Source organism: Pongo abelii, chromosome 1 (assembly GCF_028885655.2).
Source record: "Pongo abelii isolate AG06213 chromosome 1, NHGRI_mPonAbe1-v2.0_pri, whole genome shotgun sequence".
NCBI lineage: Eukaryota > Metazoa > Chordata > Mammalia > Primates > Hominidae > Pongo > Pongo abelii.
The window spans coordinates 171,727,693-171,750,117 of record NC_071985.2 but is presented as its reverse complement, the minus strand read 5'-3'; the positions used below and the strand labels follow the sequence as shown (position 1 = coordinate 171,750,117).

Genomic DNA, 22,425 nt, shown 5'->3' with positions numbered 1-22,425 from the left:
ACCCATGGAGTCAGCGGGTTAAGTCAAGTCCACCCTAACCACATAGGCTGAGGCTGAGGGACAGAGAGTTCCCCAAAGAAACATTAGAGCTCTGTTTCCAGAAGAAGGGGTGAAGAACAGCTGGGCAGGCAAAAATAATAGCTACCCCCAGGAGATAACAGCAAAGCTGGCCTGAGCACTGGCCAATGAGCTCAGCTTCCTCACTAGCTGTGGCTTGTTCCTGCAGTTAGCGTTTGCAGAGCACAAGAAAAACCCAGGCCTATTTGTTCATGCCACAGACCCCCAGGGTCACTTGAAAACAGTTCAGTTCTTGATTCTCAATTAGCTGGTGTTGCCTCATTGCATTGTATAATCCAGATTACTTTTCATGTATCTCAATTTATTCTAAAAACAATCCTAAGAATATTAAATAACCCAGAGTCTAGCATGCTGTTTGGCACACAGTAGATTCTCAACACATTTGTTGAATGAGTGATCCTACGATGAATGAGGCACCTGTGTACATTAATTCTAATCCTCAGAAAAGCCTTTTAAATTGCGCTATTCTTTCTTCCCCCGCCCCCAAGACAGAGTCTTGCTCTGTTGCCCAGGCTGGAGTGCAGTGGCACGATCTCGGTTCACTGCAACTTCTGCCTTCCATGTTCAAGCAATTCTCCTACCTCAGCCTCCTGAGTATCTGGGACTACAGGTACACGCCACCACGCCTGGCTAATTTTTTGTGTTTTTAGTAGAGATGGGGTTTCACCATGTTGACCACGCTGGTCTCAAACTCCTGACCTTGTGATCTGCCTGCCTCAGCCTCCCAAAGTGCTGGGATTACAGGCGTGAGCCACCGTGCCTGACCAATTGCTGCTACTATTTAAAGATAAGAAATTTAAAGATAAGAAAATGTAGGGTTGGAAATGTTAAATAACTTTGCCTAGATTAACACAGGGAGTGGATGATTTTAAAGCCAGAAGAGTCAAGCTCATTTTGTAGTAGAGGACACTAAGGAATACAGGAGGCTGGCATCTTGCTAGTTGATACCCAAGCTGGAATGAAAACTTGGTCCCCTGACTTTAATCACTAGACTGATTATTCTGTTGCTTATTCCATTCCTTGTGTGAAATTTACCCACAGTAGGATTAATCCTCAAATCCTATGGGGTGAATTCAGGAAGATACTTCAAGTTCAGGAGGATGCCTTGAAGGTAGTCTTTGGCTGGGAGCGGTGGCTCACACCTGTAATCCCAACACGTTGGGAGACCAAGGCAGGCAGATCATTTGAGTTCAGGAGTTTGCAACCAGCCTGGGTGACAATGAAACCCCATCTCTACTAAAAATATAAAAATTAGCCAGGCGTGGTGGCACATGCTTGTAGTCTCAGCCACTTGGGAGGCTGAGGTGGGAGGATCGCTTGAGCCCGGGAAGCAGAGGTTGCAGTGAACCTAGATTGCATCACTGCCCTCCAACCTGGGTGACAGAGCAAAACCCTGTCTCAGATAGGGGGAGAGAGAGAGAGAGAGAGAGAGAGAGAAAAAAGTAGCCTATGCTTTAGTAATCATGTTGCACAGAAATAGAGGCTTCCATTTCAGTATAAATCTGACAATTTGGTGGAGAGAAATGCTGCAAAATAACCCATGGCTTTATGTTCGTTATGAGATTTGCTTTTCTGTGTGCTTATATTCTGTGTGGTTTTTTGTTTTTTGTGTTTTTTTAATGCAGGAAAAGACTTGAACAGCCTAGATCCAGCACTTGGTCATTATCCAAGAAGCATCTGCATGGATCTTGTTTTTTGAAGTCCTCTTTCACAGGACTGCAGTTTGTAATTCCATTTCACTTCCAACAGGTCATTGGATGATTCCCTCCCTTTTTCTGTTAATCTCTGGAATCATCCAATCTATGGTGGTTAGTTTTCTTCTCAAGTAATTGTTTTGATTTGTTTTTCATTCTTCATTTAGTCTCACAGTAGTATCACTTACATGTTACGTAAAAGTTCAAGTTCCCTTCATGGAACTGGATTCTTGTCAACTTTGCCTATTAAACCATCACTCTAAATATTTCCAATAATCACAGCTGTTGCATGGCGTTTGAACACATTTCACATCAGCCATCATGGAAGCTTAGGCAATTAGTGTGAGAATATGGTCAATTTTGATTCAAAGAGGCCCTGTCAGGACAAAGGCTGGGGCTCTATTTCACAGAGCTTAAAGTAGCATACCCAGGGTTTTTAAAACTCTAAATATTACAGTCTCCCCAAAGCCAAAGTATCTTAAAGACTGAGTCTAGATATACCGTATAACTTAATGTCCCATAAACATTTTTAAAATACTTTGTTTTAAAAGGCTTGCTTATTTTGATTTTTAGATTTTAATTTTATTTTTATGGATCAGTTGTACTATTTGTAAATGTAATCCCAGAGACTGAATTCTATACATCCACTAGAGCTTAAACTAGATGAGCTTCAGAGGGTATTTAGTTCAAGCTGCTTATTGTGAGAAGGGAAGCCTAGGGAGAGAGACGCCATCCACATTTATAATATGCCAGGTAGTGGCAGAAACTAAGTTAAAACCCAAGTCCCTTATCTAGTCTGAAAATATTCCTAAAAAATGCCCTAGATCTTCTGAAAAGCATTTGTTTTTGTTACTGTTTTTTTGTTTGTTGGTTGGTTTTTTAGGTATAGGGTCTTGCTCTGTCACCCAGGCTAGAGTGCAGTGGTGTGATCATGGCTCACTGCAGCCTCAAACTCCTGGGCTTAAGCAATCCTCCCACCTCAGCCTCCAAGTAGCTGGGATTACAGGTACCTGCCACCACACCTGGCTACATTTTTAAAATTTTCTGTAGAGATGAGATCTCACTGTATTGCCCAGGGTGGTCTCAAACTCCTGGGCTCGAGTGATTCTCCCGCCTCAGCCTTCTGAGTAGCTGGGGTTACAGGTATGAGCCATCACACCCAGCCGAAAAGTGTTTCTAGTAGTCAATATGTATTAGATTTCTGATAAGCAAACTCCCAATAACTAACATGATGGGACTTTCAAGGGAAATGATAGAGATTTCCACTGTTTCCATGTTTTGGGAGGCCCTGGGGAGGCCACGCTCAGATTGTGATGCGGTCAGAAATGTGCCTGGGGGCCAGGCACAGTGGCTCATCCCTGTAATCCTAGCACTTGGGGAGGCCGAGGCAGGTAGATTGCCTGAGCTCAGGAATTCAAGACCACTCTGGACAACATGGTGAAACCCCATCTCTACTAAAAAAATTCAAAAATTAGCCAAGTGTGATGGCAGGCACCTGTAGTCCCAGCTACTTGGGAGGCTAAGGCAGGAGAATTGCTTGAACCCGGAAGGCGGAGGTTGCAGTGAGCCGAGATTGCGCCACTGCACTCCATCCTAGGTGACAGAGTGAGACTCTGTCTCCAAAAAAAAAAATAATAATAATAATGCCCGGTTGGCAGGGGCCTACATGGTGAAGAGGGAGGTCAGTATGGACACTCAAGGATTGTAGGTCTAAGTGAAAAATAGCATCTAAAGGGAGATGGCCCCACAGTTCTAAGCTTCTGGATTAAGTCTCACAGTCTGAAATTTAAGTAAAGGCAGGAATTCACAGTATGTTTGGTCAGCAAAGACTCTTTATTTGTCTAGGTCTTTAAAGAACTTTTATCTTTACTTAGATATCTATGGTATCTATGATTATTAGGTCAAGATTGTTGCTACTGCTATTGTTGCTTTTACTTTTCATTTGGTTGTTTGTGGAATTATTTTCAAGACCCTCATGTCATATCTATACTGATAGTATATACTATTTTATCAATATTTATGTACTTTTTTGTCCAAGAGACAGGCGAGTAACAAGTACCTCTTGTTCCACCACTCCTTTCTTTCATGTATTCTACAATCAGAACAGGTCCTAGCACACAGGAGCAAATTTCAATGTATTCATTGCCTATCCCATTCTTGTCTATGATAGTACTATCATACTACAAAAGAAGCTATTGATCACTTAATTGTGTGATCAGAAATTGTGCCTTTTGCCTTCTATACATTGTCTCATTTAATCTTCACAACAGCTCTATGAGGTATTATTAGCCCCATTATGCGGATGCCAAAACTGAGTTGTAGAGAAGCTCAGCAACCTGAAGCATAGCTTGTAAGTGATAGAGCTTAGAATTTAAACTCATGTCTAACTGACTCCAAAGCCCTGGTCCTTATATTATACTGCACTGCTTTTCTGAGTCATATGTTTAACTTAGAATTATATACACACACACACGGATGTGGTCAGCCAGCACAGACCAAGGCATGCTAAGTAATGGTGAAGACAGACAATCAAAAGGCTACCATGGAGAGTTAATGAGGTATCAAAGGCGACCAGATTGCTTTGGAAAGCTTCAGAAAGCTGAGGTGGAATTAGTAGTGATTGTCAGGTGTCTGACTCACAGAGCACAGCAGGTGCTTGGAGAGTGAACAAGAATTTTGTGGGTCTACACCAGGGACTGGAAAACTATGGCTGGGCCCGCAGGTCCAATAGCCCTTTGCCTGTATTTGAAAATAAACTTTTATTGGAACACAGCCGCACTCATTTGTTTATGTAATGTCTGTGACTGCTTCTGCACCGTAGCAGCGGAATTGAGCAGTTGCAACAGAGACCATATAGCTTGCAAAGTCTAAACTATTTAGTATCTGGTCTTTACAGAAAATGTTTGCCAACTCCTGGTCTAGCCAGGGCCTTGAGCAACAAAGGTCTTGAAGTAGCTAAAATTGATCTAGATAAAAATTTGAAAAGACTTTGGCCTTCTGTTTTCTTGTGTGGGTCTTTCTTTTTCTTTCGGTTTTTCCAAAAGACATTAGAATTTGATCTCTTAGAAAATCCCCTCAATTCAAATGGAATAGACTCTATCAACCATCTTGGAAACTAACCGTGGCATAAAGTTACTTTGTCTGGTAGCAGTAATACAAAAACACTGGTGTTTTGCAAGCTGTCAAGCAATGTCATATATTTCTCTCAATTGACATATCCGGGTCCTTTCACGTGCATCTTCGTGATGTTAAAAGATATGTACCAAATGTTTTGAAAAACCTTGGCTCACCTCGAGTCAAAAGCTTTGTTATTTAGAAAAGGCATCACCTCTTAAAGGTTTGAAAAGCATTGCCGATTCTTCTTTCCTGTGTCTCTGTTAAAATAAATCCCATAACTCCAAACTTCTCAGCTTTCATAAATGGCAGGCCTGATTCATGCATGATTTATAAATTAGGGCTATGGACCATTAAGATAGATTTCTCAGCTTTAGGTAGGGTATAATGGTGTTATATAGTGTGGTTTTGAATTTCTGAAGAAGCAAGATACATAGTAGTTGACAACCCAAGCCATTTTTAAGTTCTATTTACCCTTATGGAAAGCTTCTTTTGTTTTTTAAGTGGGATTTTTTTCTTCGATTTTCTTTTCCTTTTGAAGCTTTGCCGTATTACAGATTTTTACTTCTAATTATGAGTAGTCAAAAGTTCTTAATGCCACCCTTACTCTATGGAAATGGTAACTTTCATCTAAAGAACATCTTATTTCTGAAGACAGATAAGGTTTTTCTTATAATGGCGCTAACAGAGAAAAACTGTTTGGAATCTCACCTGTTGCCACTGCCTTTGTATTGATTAACACTAAGACTGTGAAGTTTTGCAGATGCCAGGGCTCAGGAGTGATTATTCGCTCTTGTGAGGGAAGAAGCCTGTATATAACACTGCCTTAAGAGCACACTGCGCCTGAAGGAGGATTACATTTTATTGTTTGTGTTGCTCTCTTGACAGCTTTTCTTTGGAGCCTCCCATAGAAGAGAGACTGGGATTTAAAGGCTGATGCCAGAAAGCAAAAGCTAACGTGAAAAGAATCCAAGTCTCTGTCCAGTGTGTGAGAATCTGCAACAGTTCATGGACAAGGAATAAAGCAATTAAGGCAATGTCAGGGTTATAATACAGAAGAACATATTTCAACCCATAAAATTTTGGTTTGAGGGAAAATGTGTGAGAGTTATTAGAGTTCTTGGAGGTTGAGCTTGAGAAAAACTACTGGAAATACTAAGAGATTACTTTCTTCTTCTATCTCTTTTTCTTCCCTAAGACTTATAAAAGCAGAAAAATGCAAGATTCCAAGCTTGTCTGGACACAGCTCCCTGATACCATCCTATTTCATATGGCCCACGCTTAGATTTTCTAACTAGTTCTGACTCCTCTTAAGAGCACTCTGTGTGTCTACAAGACCTCCTCCGCATAGTGGACTCTCAGACCAAGAATCACTGGTTGTCTTATAGAAGTCTCGCAACATATCCAATAATACAATAATGATGTTGACCTTCTCCTTTCTCAGTCTTAATAAATTCTGCTTTTAACGGAAGAAGCATTTTTGAGTTAAACATGTATATGTATTTTTTCAACTGTTTGAATTTTTAACTTTTTCTCCTTCAAACTAAAACCAAGAGAGGATTTTCAAGAACTGGTGGGCTGCTGGACTGGTGGGGAGGGAGTGAACAAGTAAACCAACCTGACCTGCTTTCGTTTTTTAAAGTATCCAGTAATATGATCATTTTGTAATAAATAGCTGAGTATTACACCCTTTGGGAAATTCTGGCTCTCTGTTTCTTTCGTTGTGGCTACTTTGTTCAGGATGTGTAGGCAGTGCCATTGCAGCCAAAGAAACCTGATCAAATTTCCTTCCTTCCCATCTTATTTGTATTCTTTGTGAAAAGCCCCAACAGTTGTTTTAAACAAGTCTGGCCACTCGTTAAAGTTTAAACTAGTAGTGAGATCCATCAGGAGTGAAGTGTTTCTGACACTCTCTGCTGCTCCTGGCCTAGGGTACTGAGAGTATTAGATGCCGGAAGCAGCCAATTTTGTAGTGTCTTTTAATACACAAAATTGTATTAACATCAATGTGGATACAGATGGATGCACTGCAATAAACTGTAACCACTTGAGAAAAGCCTTTATTGACTCTCGAGTAAATAATGCACATTTTAAAGGATCTAAATATGCATTTACATAATGTGCTATAATTTTTTATCGTGTCAACTACTCACACACACATCCATAAGACATGTTTTTCTTCGTCAAAAATCTGGACTCATACCATTCTTTGTGCATTCCATTAGCATCATGCCAAATTCATAATGGTAGTTTGTTTCTATAAAGCCTGATCTGGCCATCTCAAAATATAGTTGATGAATTTTACTCTTTAATTGATTTAACCCCAGTGGCTCTTTCTAAAATGATTTGAGACAAATAAAAACTTAGGTACAGTAAAAACATCCAAGATGAAGAGAGAAAACAAGAAATAGGAGAGAAGAAAAACAAAATTAGGCAGGCATTGATGAAATCTTAATTCTGAGTTTCAGTGGGTTTCATTGTCTGGTAGAAGAGGAGTAGCAGGTTATCCAGAGAAACAGCATCTATTTAATAATAATTACTAGAGCTTTGTGATGTCAGTAATGTAACTGTTTTCTGTTTGAAGAAATGAAGGTTCAGGATCTTGAATGATTTCTCTCCAGTTGCACAATGAACTGATGACTGAACCAGAAAGTCCAAAGCATGAGAAAGTAAGGGTTGCAAAGGATGACCCTTTAAAATGCAGACTCGGCAATTGCCTAATTTGAAACTACAGGCTAAATGATTTCCTGGTATTAATTAAGAATTAATTGATTCTTATAAATCAGTCATTGTAGAATTAATTCCATATAGTACCATATGTTCTTGTGTTTGTGTTAAACTCTATTCCACAAGGAAATGGTGAATAAATTGTTTTTAGTAAAATAAAAAACGAAGGTCTAAATTTAAGTTGCTAATGATTGTCTTTTACGTATTTAACAACAACAACAAAATGAGGGAAAGGATGTTTGTTAACAGTTAATGGGGAGATGACAGGGTGCTTTTGAGTTATCTCTTCTATCTCATTTCTTTAAAGATCAGTTCTGCTTGATCTTTGCTCAAGTGAATTTCTTTTTTGGGCAGCATTCTCTGTTGGCCACCATGATTTCATAATCTAACTATTACCCATCACTTTCCATTGAGCACCTGAGGCAGCGGCACTTTGTCTTCAAGGTCAGCCTACCAGGGGCTCTTGTCAGCAGAATTGGTACCTTTGTGTTTGACATCCTGCAAAAGTTGGGTGTTTCGTTTTGTTAGGCTCAGTATATTCTCAGCCTAGTTTGGGAAATATCACGTTCTGTCCTTAACTAGTGACTATTCCATCCGACGCAGGGTACCGAGTAAAAGTTTTTTGCCACCAGCAAGGAGGACTATACCACGTTGGATGAAAAAATTTCTTTGATTCTTTAAAGCCGGTGGCATAATTTGCAGAGTAAGAGATGACCAGAGCCATTTAACTTTTTAGCTTGTGGGTTTTAACTCAGCAACAACAATAGATTCCAAGATTTATCATTCATTGTAGGAAGTCCTAAGTTTTACTCATTTTTCTTTTTTTTTTTTCTTTTTTCTTTTTTTTTTTTTTTTTTGAGACGGAGTCTCCCTCTGTCGCCCAGGCTAGAGTGCAGTGGCGCAATCTCGGCTCACTGCAAGATACGCCTCCCAGGTTCACGCCATTCTCCTGCCTCAGCCTCCGGAGTAGCTGGAACTACAGGCCCCCGCCACCACACCTGGCTAATTTTTTTGTATTTTTAGTAGAGATGGGGTTTCACTGTGTTAGCCAGGGTGGTCTCGATCTCCTGACCTCGTGATCCGCCTGCCTCGGCCTCCCAAAGTGCTGGGATTACAGGCATGAGCCACCGTACCAGGCCAGTTTTACCGATTTTTCTAAAAGCTCCCTGGCTCTTGACCAGGTGGAGAAACCAAGTTTTGGTTTTAGCAAATTTTATTCTATGTTTAACGGTATGATTATCTTATTAACCTCTGTTTATTCAGTCATTCACTGCACATTCAACAAATATTTATTGAGTGCCAGACTCAGTTCTGGGGATATTGCAGTGGGTGGAAAAGCTATTTACGAAGATGGAGAAGACTGGGAGAAGTGTAAGCTTGAGAGGAGAAGGTAATGAAAATTCTGATTCAAATAGGTTATGTTTGAGACATCCTCAATTGTATGACCGATGGCAAAATTTCATCTGTTTTGGCTCAGATTTGTTTCTTGAGCCCATAGTAGGAGCCTATGAATATTTCTTGGGTAGATTAAAGATTGCATGAATTAAAGGGTTTCACCAGACCACCTGCAAGACATGGATTGGAAAGTTGCTTCCACTCCAATCGCCCATTTCCAGTCTTTTTGAAAACTACAGATGTCACTCTGAACCCCATAGCATCAGTCATTTCAGTCATTAGTCAGAAAGTACCCCAGTCATGAGGAGATCCCGGTAGGGAACAAAGAGCCCATGCCCAGCAACTAATACAGATGCATTCTTTTTCACAGCCCTTAGCCGTGAGTGGGATAGTGGTAGAAGTGGTGGCCTGTCTTACTGGGTTTCTCTTCAGTATTATGAGTCATTCTTGGTATTAGAAAGGTCTTATTTTCCAAAATGTGGACATTCCTGTGATTTTTAGTTTAAAGATTTAAACCAAAGAAAGTAAAGGAAGGATAAATACTCTCATCTCCTCTAATTTGGGAGAGGTTTCTCTGGCTCTCATTGAGAAGCAAGAGCTGCTATCTTGGCTCGACTTGGTTTGAATATCTGCAACCTTCCCATGCACTGCTCTTATCCTCCAGCCAGTTTTATCAATCATCCTTCTAATTCAAGGGCAAAAGTTCTCTTAGAGAAGTTATTAGGCACCTCACATAAGTTTTTTTAATCTAATGTAATCTTCTTGTTCACATGAAATTTACCAGAGTTCAAATGTAAGGGAGTAGTAGTTGTCTGAGTCTTTTATCAGTTTTTATGGGCACAGGGCCAACATTTTAGCAGGGGTCACTGCCTGCTTAACCTGTGGGTTCCCCTGCTCTAACATCTATGCATTTCTGAGTTTGGCTTTGAAATGGCATCTGAAGGCGACATAAACCATCCGTGTAAAGTGAGGCACCCAAATTGCATGGGTTCATTAAGTGATCATTTACTACATACTTCAAAAAATTTTCATCCTGAATTAGTCCCTGGAAATTTCCTTGAAAGGGGTATAAGAGCTTTAACAATGAATTATTGTCTATGGATAGCTCAGCGTGAAAGGGGATCCATATGTGCAAACTAGAATTTGTCATATGTAATGTCAGTTAAGTCAGGTCTAATCTACCAAATACATTTTTTATTGCTTGCTTCATTAAAAAGGCTCTTAAGGTAATGAATAATCTTCAGCCTCACCAAGGATTATTAATGTCTTTATAACTCATGTCCACTGAAAATAGAAAGACAGCTTGAAACTCTACCCTAATCTAACCTCCATGTTTGTCTTAGAGCCTTAAGGAAGAAAATCTGTCAGACCTATCCAGTGTTAAATTCAGTCACATGAGCAATATTGTGAATCGGGCCAGGAAGAGAAATAAAGGAGGAAGTTGAATTGGGTTCAGCTATGACAAAGCAGGTCTTTCTTTTCATAACCCTGATGTTTTCTTTTCCTGCAGCAAGTCCGCATGCAACACCATCGACTCTTCATTTCCCGACATCACCCATTATCCAGCAGCCTGGGCCTTACTTCTCACACCCAGCCATCCGCTATCACCCTCAGGAGACGCTGAAAGAATTTGTCCAACTTGTCTGCCCTGATGCTGGTCAGCAGGCTGGACAGGTGGGGTTCCTCAATGTAAGGAAACCTCTTTTTTTCCATTTCTTTAGAAATGTTAGCCGAATATAAAAATAACAAGGGGAGACCTTATGATCATGTGACATTGTGCTCTAATGTTGTGCTGACTGACTGCAGGCAAATGTCATATTTATTCTAGATTGTGGGAAAGTTAACTTGGTCTAAGAGTGATTAGTCAGGGTTTAAAAACAGTGTTTGTGTTAAGTTTGCAACTGTCAAGTTTATGGATATAAATCAGCTCAAGGGTGAACCATATAACCTTCTAAGTTCTGTGGGCTGATCATTCCACCTCGTGCATTCTAACCCCAGGGCTCATACAGTTAACAAAATAGAAAGACCAAATAGTTTTAAATAATGATTTGGGGCGGTAGAGAGAGGTAGGGAGATGAAGGGGACAGATGTTTCAGATCAACTAAGTTGATATTTTTGAAAAATACAGTCTTGTAACACTTTAGATCAAGTTGACCAGTACTTGAACTCAAGATGCTAAAAGTACAGTTTATTATGGTTTGTTATTTCTGCAAGTCATTATCTTTCCCACTTATCTTGGTATAAAGCTAAACAGTGTTCAATAGCTTCACATGAATGTTTTTATTTTTCCTCAAATAAACCAAATAATCACAATTTGAAATGGCATTCCAAATGTAAAAGTGATTTTTAAAAATCAGAAATTTTATTTCAAATATAGGATTAGATGTTTACAGTGCAAAGCTGTATCCCAAGGCCAATAATAATAAACAATGACCAGCATAAAGCCAAATTTGATTTTTCTTTTCTACTAATAACTGTGCATGAAGTCACAGATTAGCCATAATTATTACTGGCCAATTTAGGATAGTATGTCACACCAGCCTGTCACCGATTTTTTTCACTTGCAGAAATACCTGATTCTGCATATCAGAGCCAGAACAGGCAGCTTTGACTAATGTCTGGTGATGTGTTAGCAGATACATTTCTGTCTAGACAACAAATCAATATGGTGCCTCTTTTCTTTTTGCTTGTATATTCATTTGCTTGGCTTATTCTAAAGCATTCACTTATGGACTCTCAGCCCACTCAGAAATAACGCAAAGGCAAGGTTGCTGGCAAGAAAGCACAGCGTTCTGATCGTCAGACGAGGTAGTCTTTGAGGAGCAATACTAAATATATAAGTAAATGTTGATGGGGGAGTGAGACTGCCTCTGTAGAATTATTAAGCTTAAATGTAAAAGCCTGGGACAGCAGAATCTCCTTCAACCGAATTTTGATTGGGGACTAAATGTGAACTGTTGTTGTTGGTTGAATAGAGGCCTCTTGGGAAACAATGAAAAAACTGAGCTGATCACCAGCATCAAGCATCTGACTTCTAAATTTTTAACCATTTTTGTAATAGTCCTGACACCCTATATAACTGTCAAATGCCCAGTTTTGCATTTTGATCAAAATTTTATAGAACTTAAGGCAGGTCTCTTCATGAAACTATTTTGAAAAAATTGAAAATAAAATGGATTTTATTGCTGTCTTTAGAGGGGAATTTTTTGTTAAAGAGCTGTTATTTGGTTGTTTTAACATCAGGCAGCAAAATAAATATGACTCTTATGGCATATGCTTATATAATTTAAATCAAAATTAGAAGTGATATTTTTCCCTAGCAGACTTCTGACAGCTGAATTCTAAAGTTTCTGTGCCTGATGTTATACAATATGTGAACAAAATTTTCTATGTTCACTTAACACATTTATTAAATGTTATATAATATCAACTTTGAAGAGTGAAAATAAAATATTACTTTTTTATCTCAAGTGCATATTTAGGAAACTTTATTATCTCTATGTAAAGAAACATAGTGGAATAATGCCACAGTCCATAAAACACTTAGATATTAAATATTTAATAATCATGAGAAAGATAATGAAGGTAGCAGTTAATACAGAAAAATACAAAACATTCCGAGCAAAAGTTGATTACTCAGGTGACAAATCCAGAGTGATGATTGGCAGGTGATTTTATGAAACCAGATGCAAAGAAGGACAATGTAGTTCAAGAGATAAGTTTAGGATGCATGGAGCACATGCGGCTAAGAGTACTTTTGTGAAATGCCTTAAGAACAGAACCCAACAATGGACATTTCCGTATGGACTTATGGAAGAATTCAAGCAGCTAGATACTTAGTAATTTACATTAAAGGTGCCTGATGAATATTTTGTTTTCAGAAGCAGCTAATGGTTGCTGTCTCTTTCTTCTTTTTCTTGTATGTGTATTTTCTGCCCCCGGCCCTCACAGCCCAATGGGAGCAGCCAAGGCAAGGTGCACAACCCATTCCTTCCCACCCCAATGTTGCCACCACCACCGCCACCACCGATGGCCAGGCCTGTGCCTCTGCCGGTGCCAGACACAAAGCCTCCGACCACGTCAACAGAAGGAGGTGCAGCCTCCCCCACGTCACCAAGTAAGTATGGCTGCAACAAGGCGCCGGTCACTTCTAAAGCTGTATGCACTGGAATCCACACTTAGGCTTTGTCCCTCACTGTATAGGCTCTAGAAAGAGGCACAGATCCCCAGTGATGTTGTAGCATGAGTTTGCCAGACTGAGAATCAAAGTGAACACGACTCTTGGGTACTCCACCAGATGAGGAAAACACTGGGTGTTGGGTGAGTGAGATGGTGTAGCTACATACCTAGGACTGAAGTCAAGTTATGAGCTATTACATTTTGTATATTATTTGAGGGATTTCAAATGCTATTCCCATCATCAAGCAGCAGCTACTTACATGGATTCTGCTTAGAAAAAGTTCCTCATTCTTACGGACAGCGCTGCCTTCCAGGAACTTGCAGTCTAAGAGAAATGTACTTGAAAGTTATATACCTCATACATCAAATAGGAGAAAATGTCTAGATCAAAGCATCAACTCAAAGGTGTGTACAGTGACCATTCGCTAAGAGTAAGAGCCTGGCAGAAGATCAACGCTAATAGCCCTGGCAGTCGCATGGTGAGGTTTGGCAGAGGTTGGGGTAGTGGCTGGGGTACGGAAATAGAGGGGAGAGTAGGATGGAAGGAGGAGAGAACTCTTGGCTCTTCTGTGAACAGTCTGAGAACATTTAATCAAAGAATATGAGATTTCACAACCCTTTTAGATGATGGGAATGATTACTTGAACTAGAGAGAGAATAATTCTCCAGATATTCCCTGATGTTTTAGAGATGGCAAGGGGATAGAAATAGTTTGAATGCACAAATGTAGCTTTTATTAGTGCCTGGAATAATGACAAAAAAAGTGATGGCTGGAGTTCCTAGGGAATGGCTGCCCTAGCCTTGATAGATGGTGTGATGAGCACCTTCCCTAAAGCTGTAAAGAGGCAGCAAAGTATAAGAGAAGGATAGGAACTGTGGCAGTGTGACCCTAAGGAAAGCCTTCAAGGGGGTTGTCAAAAGAAGTGAGACTGAGGCAAGGAATCTATAGAGAAGAGGATGTAAGAGCAGCATAGGAAAGGAGTGTTAAGGCCAAGAACTTGAACCACAGTAATAGGTGTAAAATGGAACGGGACATGGTGGGGAGTGTTTTGTAGACATAAGCATCGGGATTGGGCAGTCCTCCGGATAAATACAGTGAATGAAGATTCTGGGCCTGTCAGCTTCCTTACCTTCAGTATTGGAATAATAATGATAGTGAATACAGGAGGGAAAGAGACAAAGAAGAAAACTGAGCCCCTGTTTATGCCATGTTCATAGAATTTGATTCTGGGGACACGGAACCCAGATGGCTAGAGGCCCTTGTGGACACATCAGAGAGTGAGCTTTGGGTTATCCAGTATTTATGCATTTTGATAATATATGCAGAAATGAGCAGCACTGTGCATGGATTCTGTATCAATAGCCAAAAGATTGAAGGTCCAGGGGCAATCTAGGGAAGACCTACTTCTCTTGGTAAGAGGTGATTCAATACTTGTCAACAAAGGAGAAAACCCTGAGTGTCCAATGACACAGAAGCAAGATGGGCTTGGCCCGTGGATCTTAGAAGCTCAGCTTAGAAGGAAAGCCTCTGCTTGTCAGAGGCTTGAGGCTTGTTCAAAGATGTCACATACATACACAATAAGTGCCCTGCTTGTTGTGTATTTATGTAACATCTTTAAACAAGTCAGAGAAATAACTGCCCCAGACTCTACTTACATCTGTTCCGTGAGGATGTTGGCTTACAGATTATGCCTATTGTGCCCTGTCCATGCCTCCGCATACCATTTTCTGCTCGTGTTCTCTCTGTCTGTGCAGGACATTGCCACAGTCTTTTAAAAGCTGCATAGTAATATGCCATCAATTCCGTGGAAACAGATCCTCACCTCCACTCTCAATGGCTCATGTGTCATAATGAGTTTTTCAGTAACGGGAATGAGGCTCTGCTGAGGCACAGCAGAAGAGTGGAAATAGTAATGTGTGGCTGTTCAAGTCTAAAGGATGGGGGCTCAAATGCCCACCTTTCAAATTACTAACTGTGTTTCTCTTTGAATCAATTTCCTCTTCTATAAAATGTAGATGATAATATCTACCTGACATGTTTGTGTGAGATCAGTTCTGATCATTGGAGTATTTTATTATCTGCCCAAACTCTTACATAGTGGAAGGCTCCAGGCTTGGGTAATGGTAAAATATATCTGTGGGACTTGGAGAAGCTACTCAACCCCTAAACTGAGTTGATGCCTTTGGGTCCACAGTTCTGGACTCCACTCCATGGATTGAACGAAGCGCTACGTATAAGATGATACCTATCATCCTCTTGTGCCCAGCCTCAAGCATCTTGTCAGCACTAAGGGGCAAAGGGCAGAAGGAGTCTTGGCAGATCCAACTCATATGGTTGCATGTTAGAGCGGCACTTAAGATTTGGGGTGGGGTGGGGGTGAGAGAATATCAGGAGAAAGAGTCCCAGAGCTTGATACAGATAATTTGATACTTACTTTTTGAATCATGGGATTCTAGAAATACAGACAAAACAAAATGTTCTACGGATGACACAGAAAGGTTTTTATCATCATTCATTATAGCCCTTGTTCAGCTAAAGGCTTTTCTAGGGTATGATGAATTCATAGTAATATGTAGTTTCACAGCATACTATTGCTTACCATTTTCTACTTCCTTAACAAGGTGGTGTTAGGCTGGGAGAGCTGTAATTTATAGCGTAGGAGAAGCCTTTCAAATTAAAAATCTTGAAGCCCACTCATCCTTAATTGGAGGGGATTTAAGGGCCCTCATTTTAAAATATCCTCTCCCATGCCCTGATTTCTAAACCAATTGATAAATAAAATATCTTTTAAAATCAGAAGATGAAATATCACCTTTAATTATGAGATAATTTAGTTTATAACTGTGGGCAGGGCACTTCCTAACACTGAACCCCCGATTACATCGTCATAGCTACCTGGTCACTGGCAGGGCTAGACCACAGCAGCCCTTCCTACATATGGTCCGCCCTAGCCTATAAAGCTGATGGCTTGAAGGGGCAGGTAGCAGTGTGTTTCCCACCAGCACCTGTCCCTGAAGAGGAAGAGACGGGGTGGGGTGGTAGGGACTAGTCATGTCCAGTTTTTCCTTTGAAGCTCTTATAACCTAGAGAGTAATAGGTGAGAGGGTGGAGAGAAGCCAGGAGTAGATGGAAGGGAATAAATATCAGGAGTGAAGTAGCTTCCCCCTCCCTTAACATTCATCTTTGATGACTGCCTTTTTCATTCATTTATTCAGCCTGCACCTATCAGGCACCTATGAAGCAGCATGGCTGTGTTAGTGCGTGGGATTCAGAGATGGTGGATCCCTGCTCTCAAGAAATGGGGGTCTATTGAGGGAAAGGTAAACAGGCAGTTTACACAGGATGACACTGGGATAAAGGTGTGTATAGGTGCCATGAGAAGACATGGGAAGGAGTTTGGTCCAGTGTAGGCCTCCAGATAAAGATGTTTTAGAGGAGTTGACTTCTAAGCTGTTTAGTAGGGATAACGTCCTGGTGTCTTAAGATAGAACTTTTCTTCTGAAACCAGGTGGGGGGCCTAAAATTGGATTACCACTAGATAAAAATGTAGGGCAAAACTATAATTTCAGAAATCAGGTGCTTTCTTAGAAATTAAAAACACAGGTTGAGTGGATTCTGTTTATTTTGTCAGTTTATCAGAGCTCAACTTTAGCAAGAAGGAACATCATGACGGGGTATTCAGTACATGTGCTCAGCATCCCAACAGTTTGATGTCTGAAAGGAGGCTGTTCTCAAAAATGTAAACTGTATGATGTAAAACAGCCTTTTCTATTTAGGAGTTTGAGATGACTTGCAATAAAATACAATTCTAAAAATAAATACAGGGACTGGGCTTCGTGGCTCACACCTGAAGACCCAGCACTTTGGGAGGTCTAGGAGCGGGGGCAGATCGCTTGAGCTCAGGCGTTCGAGACCAGCCTGGACGATGTGGTGAAACCCCATCTCTACAAAAAATACAAAAGTTAGCTGGGCGTGGTGGCGTGCACCTGTAGTTTCAGCTACTTGGGAGAATGAGGCAGGAAAAATACTTGAGCCCAGGAGGTCGAGGCTGCAGTGAACCAAGATCACGCCACTGCACTCCAGCCTGGGTGACAGAGCGAGACCCTGTTTCAAAAAATATATATAAAAATAAATAAAAATAAAAGTAGGAAAACATGCCAAGTGTCTCCTGTATTATCAACTTTTCTAGACCTCAACTCCCTTATGTGTTGATGGGAATAACACTAACTGCTCTACTCACTCTCGTAGTCAGATTATCAGAACAAACAGGAGTAACAGATGTGCTGTGCTGTAGACGGTTAAAAGTCCAAGGCATCATTTTTAATATCCTCTTATAATGAAATACAAATGGATGCCAGCCTGGAGCAGAGTATGTATTTTTTAACTAATCAGTTGCCTCTGGCACTAATACTAAACTTTGCAGCTGTGGCCAGAAAAACGGGGAAGGCAGATCTGGGGGAAAAAAAAATCCTGTGAAATAAATACATTTTAATGGGAAAAATCCTTACCAGTGCCCTAAGAAATAGGGAAGTGGGGGTGGGGCAAGAATAATTTTTATACTGTTGATTTGTTTGGAGAAAGATTGATAGACTGTGCCAGGTCTCTTTAGGATACTATGACAAATGGAAGCATAACCTGTAAGAGCATTTCACAACCAATGTGCTCCATTCCCACAGATTAACTACCTGTGTGGGTTTTGATACCTACTGAAAAAAGACCACTTCTTTCATTTATTCAGTAAATGTTTATTGAGCATCAGCTATGTGCCAAGCAATCTTCTAGGTGCTAGGATTCAGCAGGGAATCCCTGGCCTTATGGAACTTTGATTCTAGAGAGGGAAGAAAGACAGTGAACAAAATAGTGAGTATGAAAGGTAGGTAGGATATAAGATGGTGATATGTAAGTGCTACATAGGGAAATCAAGCCGAGAGGGGAGGGATGCAGCTCTAAGCAGGGTGATCAGAGGAGGGCTATTTGAGAAGGGCAAATTTGAACAAAGTCTGGACAAAGATGAGAGGGTGAGCCAGGATGCTGTAGGAGGAGAGGTTTCCAAGCAGAAGAACCAGCCAGTAGAAAGGCAGACCAATCTGGTGAGATCAGGGAATGAAAGCAGGGGGTGAGGTCAGAGTGGAGTGAGGATGCATTTGGGGCCTTGGGGATGTAAATCACACCGGTTCTTATAGGCTGTTGTAAGGACTTCGGCATTTACCCTGAGTGAGCTGGGGCAGAGAGGTAATGCCACCTAGATTTTAATAGATACGTCCTGAAGGTTTTGTTGAAAATAGATTGTCAGGAGCAAGAATTAAAGAATTAAAGCAGGGAGTTAAAAAGCTGGGTTTTTCCAATAAATAAAATGAGCATCTTCTACATGCCAGCCAGTATTCTAGGTTCAAGGGATATAAAAGTGAACAAAACAGACAAAAATCCCTTGCCCTGGTGAAGATTACATTTTAGTGGAAGGGGATAAACAATAATTAAAATATAAGTAAATTAGCGAGTTAAGGACCAGTAAGTACAATGGAGAAAACTAAAACAAGTAGGGTTGATGGGGAGGGGCACTTATTGCAATCATCCAGGCAAGAGTTGCTAATGACCTGCACCAACGTGGGAGCAACAGGGGTGATGAGAAGTAAGTGGGTTCCAGGTATATTTGAAAGGTAGAGCTGAAAGATTTGCTGACTGACACATTAGATGTGGGTTGAGAAGAATTGGTGGTGATGCCTATGTTTATGACCTGAGCAACTAGGATAGAGTTGCCGGCAGCTGAGATGGGAAGACCACAGGAGGGGCATCTCTGGGTGAGGGGTGGAGATCAGAAGTTCGGTTTGACCAAATTATGTTTGAGATGCCTATTAGACATCTTACTGATGGACTGATCATAATAACCTGCTGCCTTTTGCAGCTCTTTGCAGGTGACTGGGTTTTTCTGTGTGTGTCATCTCATTAAATTGAGAAGGGACTCCTTTTTGAACATGTAGTACAATGAATGAATAGACCTAAGAGTCCTGAGAACAGCTCAGGCATGGGATAAATCTTTCATTATGTTTGGGTCTGTTTGTGCTGTGGTAATTCAAAATACACAATTCTTTCTGGTAACTGTACTTTAAGTTCCAATTTTTAGATTGTAGATTGGAATCAATATACTATAAAAATGGACTTTTCCAGAAAAAAAATGAAGACTGGCATCATAATCTGGAAATATAATGGAAAGAGAAAAAACACTTGAATTATGATGGAAGATAAAACATGCATATTTTCTTTTTTTAATTAAGTAGGAACACAAAAACTCAATTTAAAAATGCACAAAAGACCTATCAATATGTTTCTCCATGCCTTCTTCACTATGAACTTTGAATTTTTTTCAACTAGAATTCTATTAAAATAGAAGCATATAATAAGTTACCTTTATTATTTATTTTTATATCTTTGATGAATCTTGTATATATTCATTATACAAATGAATATGAATTCATTAGCCAAGAACATAACAATAATCTATGACTGGGATTTAAAATTTCTCGTATAATAATTAACATGTGTTCAATGCTTTTTGGTTAACAAAGCTCTTTTTACATATATATTATCCCATCTTCTCAACACTCCTATGAGGTCAGGATTTCATAGGCAAGGAAACTGAGATTGGAAGATGGAGGTTACGTTCCCAGGTTAGTTTGGTAGGGAGTCAAATACAAGCCTTTCCATGCTCTTTCTACTAACTCATACTGTAACTGAACAAATTACAAACAACATGACTAGATTTCTGATTCTGGGGGGAACCACAGCTGTCTGCTACTGTCAGAAATTAACAACAACAAAGTATTTTGCTTTTTTTTTTTTTTTTTTGAGATGGAGTCTCGCTCTGTCACCCAGGCTGGAGTGCAGTGGCGCTATCTCAGCTCACTGCAAGCTCCGCCTCCCGTGTTCAAGCGATTCTCCTGCCTCAGCCTCCTGAGTAGCCGGGACTGCAGGCACCCACCACCACACCTGGCTAATTTTTGTATTTTTTAGTAGAGACAGTGTTTCACCGTATTGGCCAGGCTGGTCTCGAGCTCCTGACCTTGTGATCCACCCGCCTTGGCCTCCCAAAGTGCTGGGATTGCAGGCATGAGCCACTGTGCCTGGCCCAAGTATTTTGCTTTTACAGATATGTCACTTTACAAATTGTTTTTTTGTTTGTTTGTTTGTTTTTCTGCAACAGAGTCTTGCTCTGTCACCCACGCTGGAGTGCAGTGGCGCAATCTCAGCTCACTGCAACCTCCATCTTTCTGGTTCAAGTGATTCTCATGCCTCAGCCTCCTGAGTAGCTGGGATGACAGGTGCACACCACCACTTCCGGCTAATTTTTGTATTTTTAGTAAAGACAGGGTTTCGTCATGTTGGCCAGGATAGTCTCAAACTCCTGGCCTCAAGCGGTCCACCTGCCTCGGCCTCCCAAAGTGTTGGGATTACGGGCATTAGCCACTGTGCCCGGCCCACTTTACAAAATGTTTTTATATATGTATTATCTTACTTCATCCTCAGAATAATACTATGAAATAAATTCTCTTGTTATCCAGATTGAGAAAGACAAGGCATGGAAAGATAAGGTAACTTTCTCAAGGTCATTCAGCCAGGATGCTAGAGTCATGATTTCCATCCAATTCACCTTCAACCTAGAGCTCATAGGTTTGGCTGTAGCATGAGGATCTTTGCTTTAGCCCAAAGCTTCTTGTTTTTTGTTTTTTTGTTTTGTTTTTTCCAGTGAAAACCCAATGGGAGAAATACAGAGGAAGATGTTAGTAGTTGTTTATACTTAAGTATGAATTGGTTTCTGTTCCAGAGAGTGCATCTTATTAGCAGGTAAAGGAAGAGAGCAGAAAGTTTGAGGGGAGACATAAGGACTGTGTTTCCTCTCTCAGAGAAGAAGCAGTAGATTTTAAGAAAGAATGAAAAAAAGGAGTTAGTGGCTTCCATTCGTGGAACTGTTTTTTTTCATTGGTGATGCCTGGACTATGTTACTGTACTTTTTCTTAATTTTAAAATTTTACATTCAATAAAATTCACTCTTTAGTGTACAGCTCTGTGAATGTTAATAACATTCTTGTAACCAATACCACAGACAGGATATGGAACAATCCCCAAACTCTCTCGTTGTTCTCACCTACTCTTAGTTTAACGTCTGATGTCACTTAGTGCCAGGGAACTTATTTCACTTTGCTCAATTTCCACGTTGATTTTAATTCCTCTATCAGTGCTGCTGCTATCCCATTATGTTTCAAAAATTGAGAGATTATGAAAGAGACTTGAATACATACAGTATTTTAATCTATGGTAGCAGTGGCATTTTATATTAGAGGAGCAAAAGGGGTTAGTAAAGTATATTGGGACAGTCTGAAGAAAATAATGTTTCTTACATCAAAATAAATTTCAGCTGGAATCAAAAATACAATATTAAGCCATAAAATAGCACAAGAAAATACAGGGCAAATTTTTATAATATTGGAGTAAAGAAGGGCTTTCTAAATAATGCCAAAAAACCAGCATCCATGAAAGGAAAGTATCCAAAATTTATGCATGGAAAAGACACCATGAACAAAGTCAAAACACAAAAGATAGAAAAAAAAAATTGTAATAGACGTGACAGGGCTAAATTATCTAACATATAAATTATTTTTAACAGTTAGTAAGAGAAAGACCAACAATCCAATAGAAAGACAAGAAAAGGATATAAACAGAAAAGGAAAACATTTGAAAGACATCTCATTCATGTAGCATGAGAGCAATACTGATTAAAACTTGAATGATATTTTTACCTATTAGATTAGCAAAGATCAAAAGGTGTCAACACAATATTCGTAAGCATGTGGAAAACAGACATTCTCTTATGCTACTAAAGGACTGTAAATTGGTTCAGCCTCTACAGAGGACATTTTAGTTTTTTATATATATAAAATGTAAATGTGTGTGATAAACTTTATACACAAAAACATGTTTACATTTTGTACCTATATTAGTACATATATAAATTTTACATGTAAGCCATGCATACATGGCTTGGGCATATGAACAAAACTGTACATAAAGTATTGATTGCAACATTGATTACAATAAGAGACTGGTAATAACTGAAACACCCACCAACTGAGTATGGTACATTAGGAACTCTTTAAAAATAAAAAGATAGGTCTGTCTCCAGGAATTCATGGACTAATCCTTGAGTTCTATTGTTACATTAATTCAGCAAAGGAGAGTGCTAAG

The 22,425-nt window shown here is 39.9% G+C and overlaps 1 protein-coding gene across 1 annotated transcript in view; it reads left to right on the top strand.

The window, feature by feature from the left end:
* NFIA (nuclear factor I A) overlaps positions 1-22,425 on the top strand; it is a gene marked incomplete at its 5' end in the record, with an annotated part of 375,871 nt that overhangs the window by 312,522 nt on the left and 40,924 nt on the right. Inside the window, 2 exon segments of the mRNA NM_001133303.1 lie at positions 10,519-10,697; positions 12,960-13,125. Of these exon segments, the coding sequence (NP_001126775.1) occupies positions 10,519-10,697; positions 12,960-13,125 (345 nt within the window).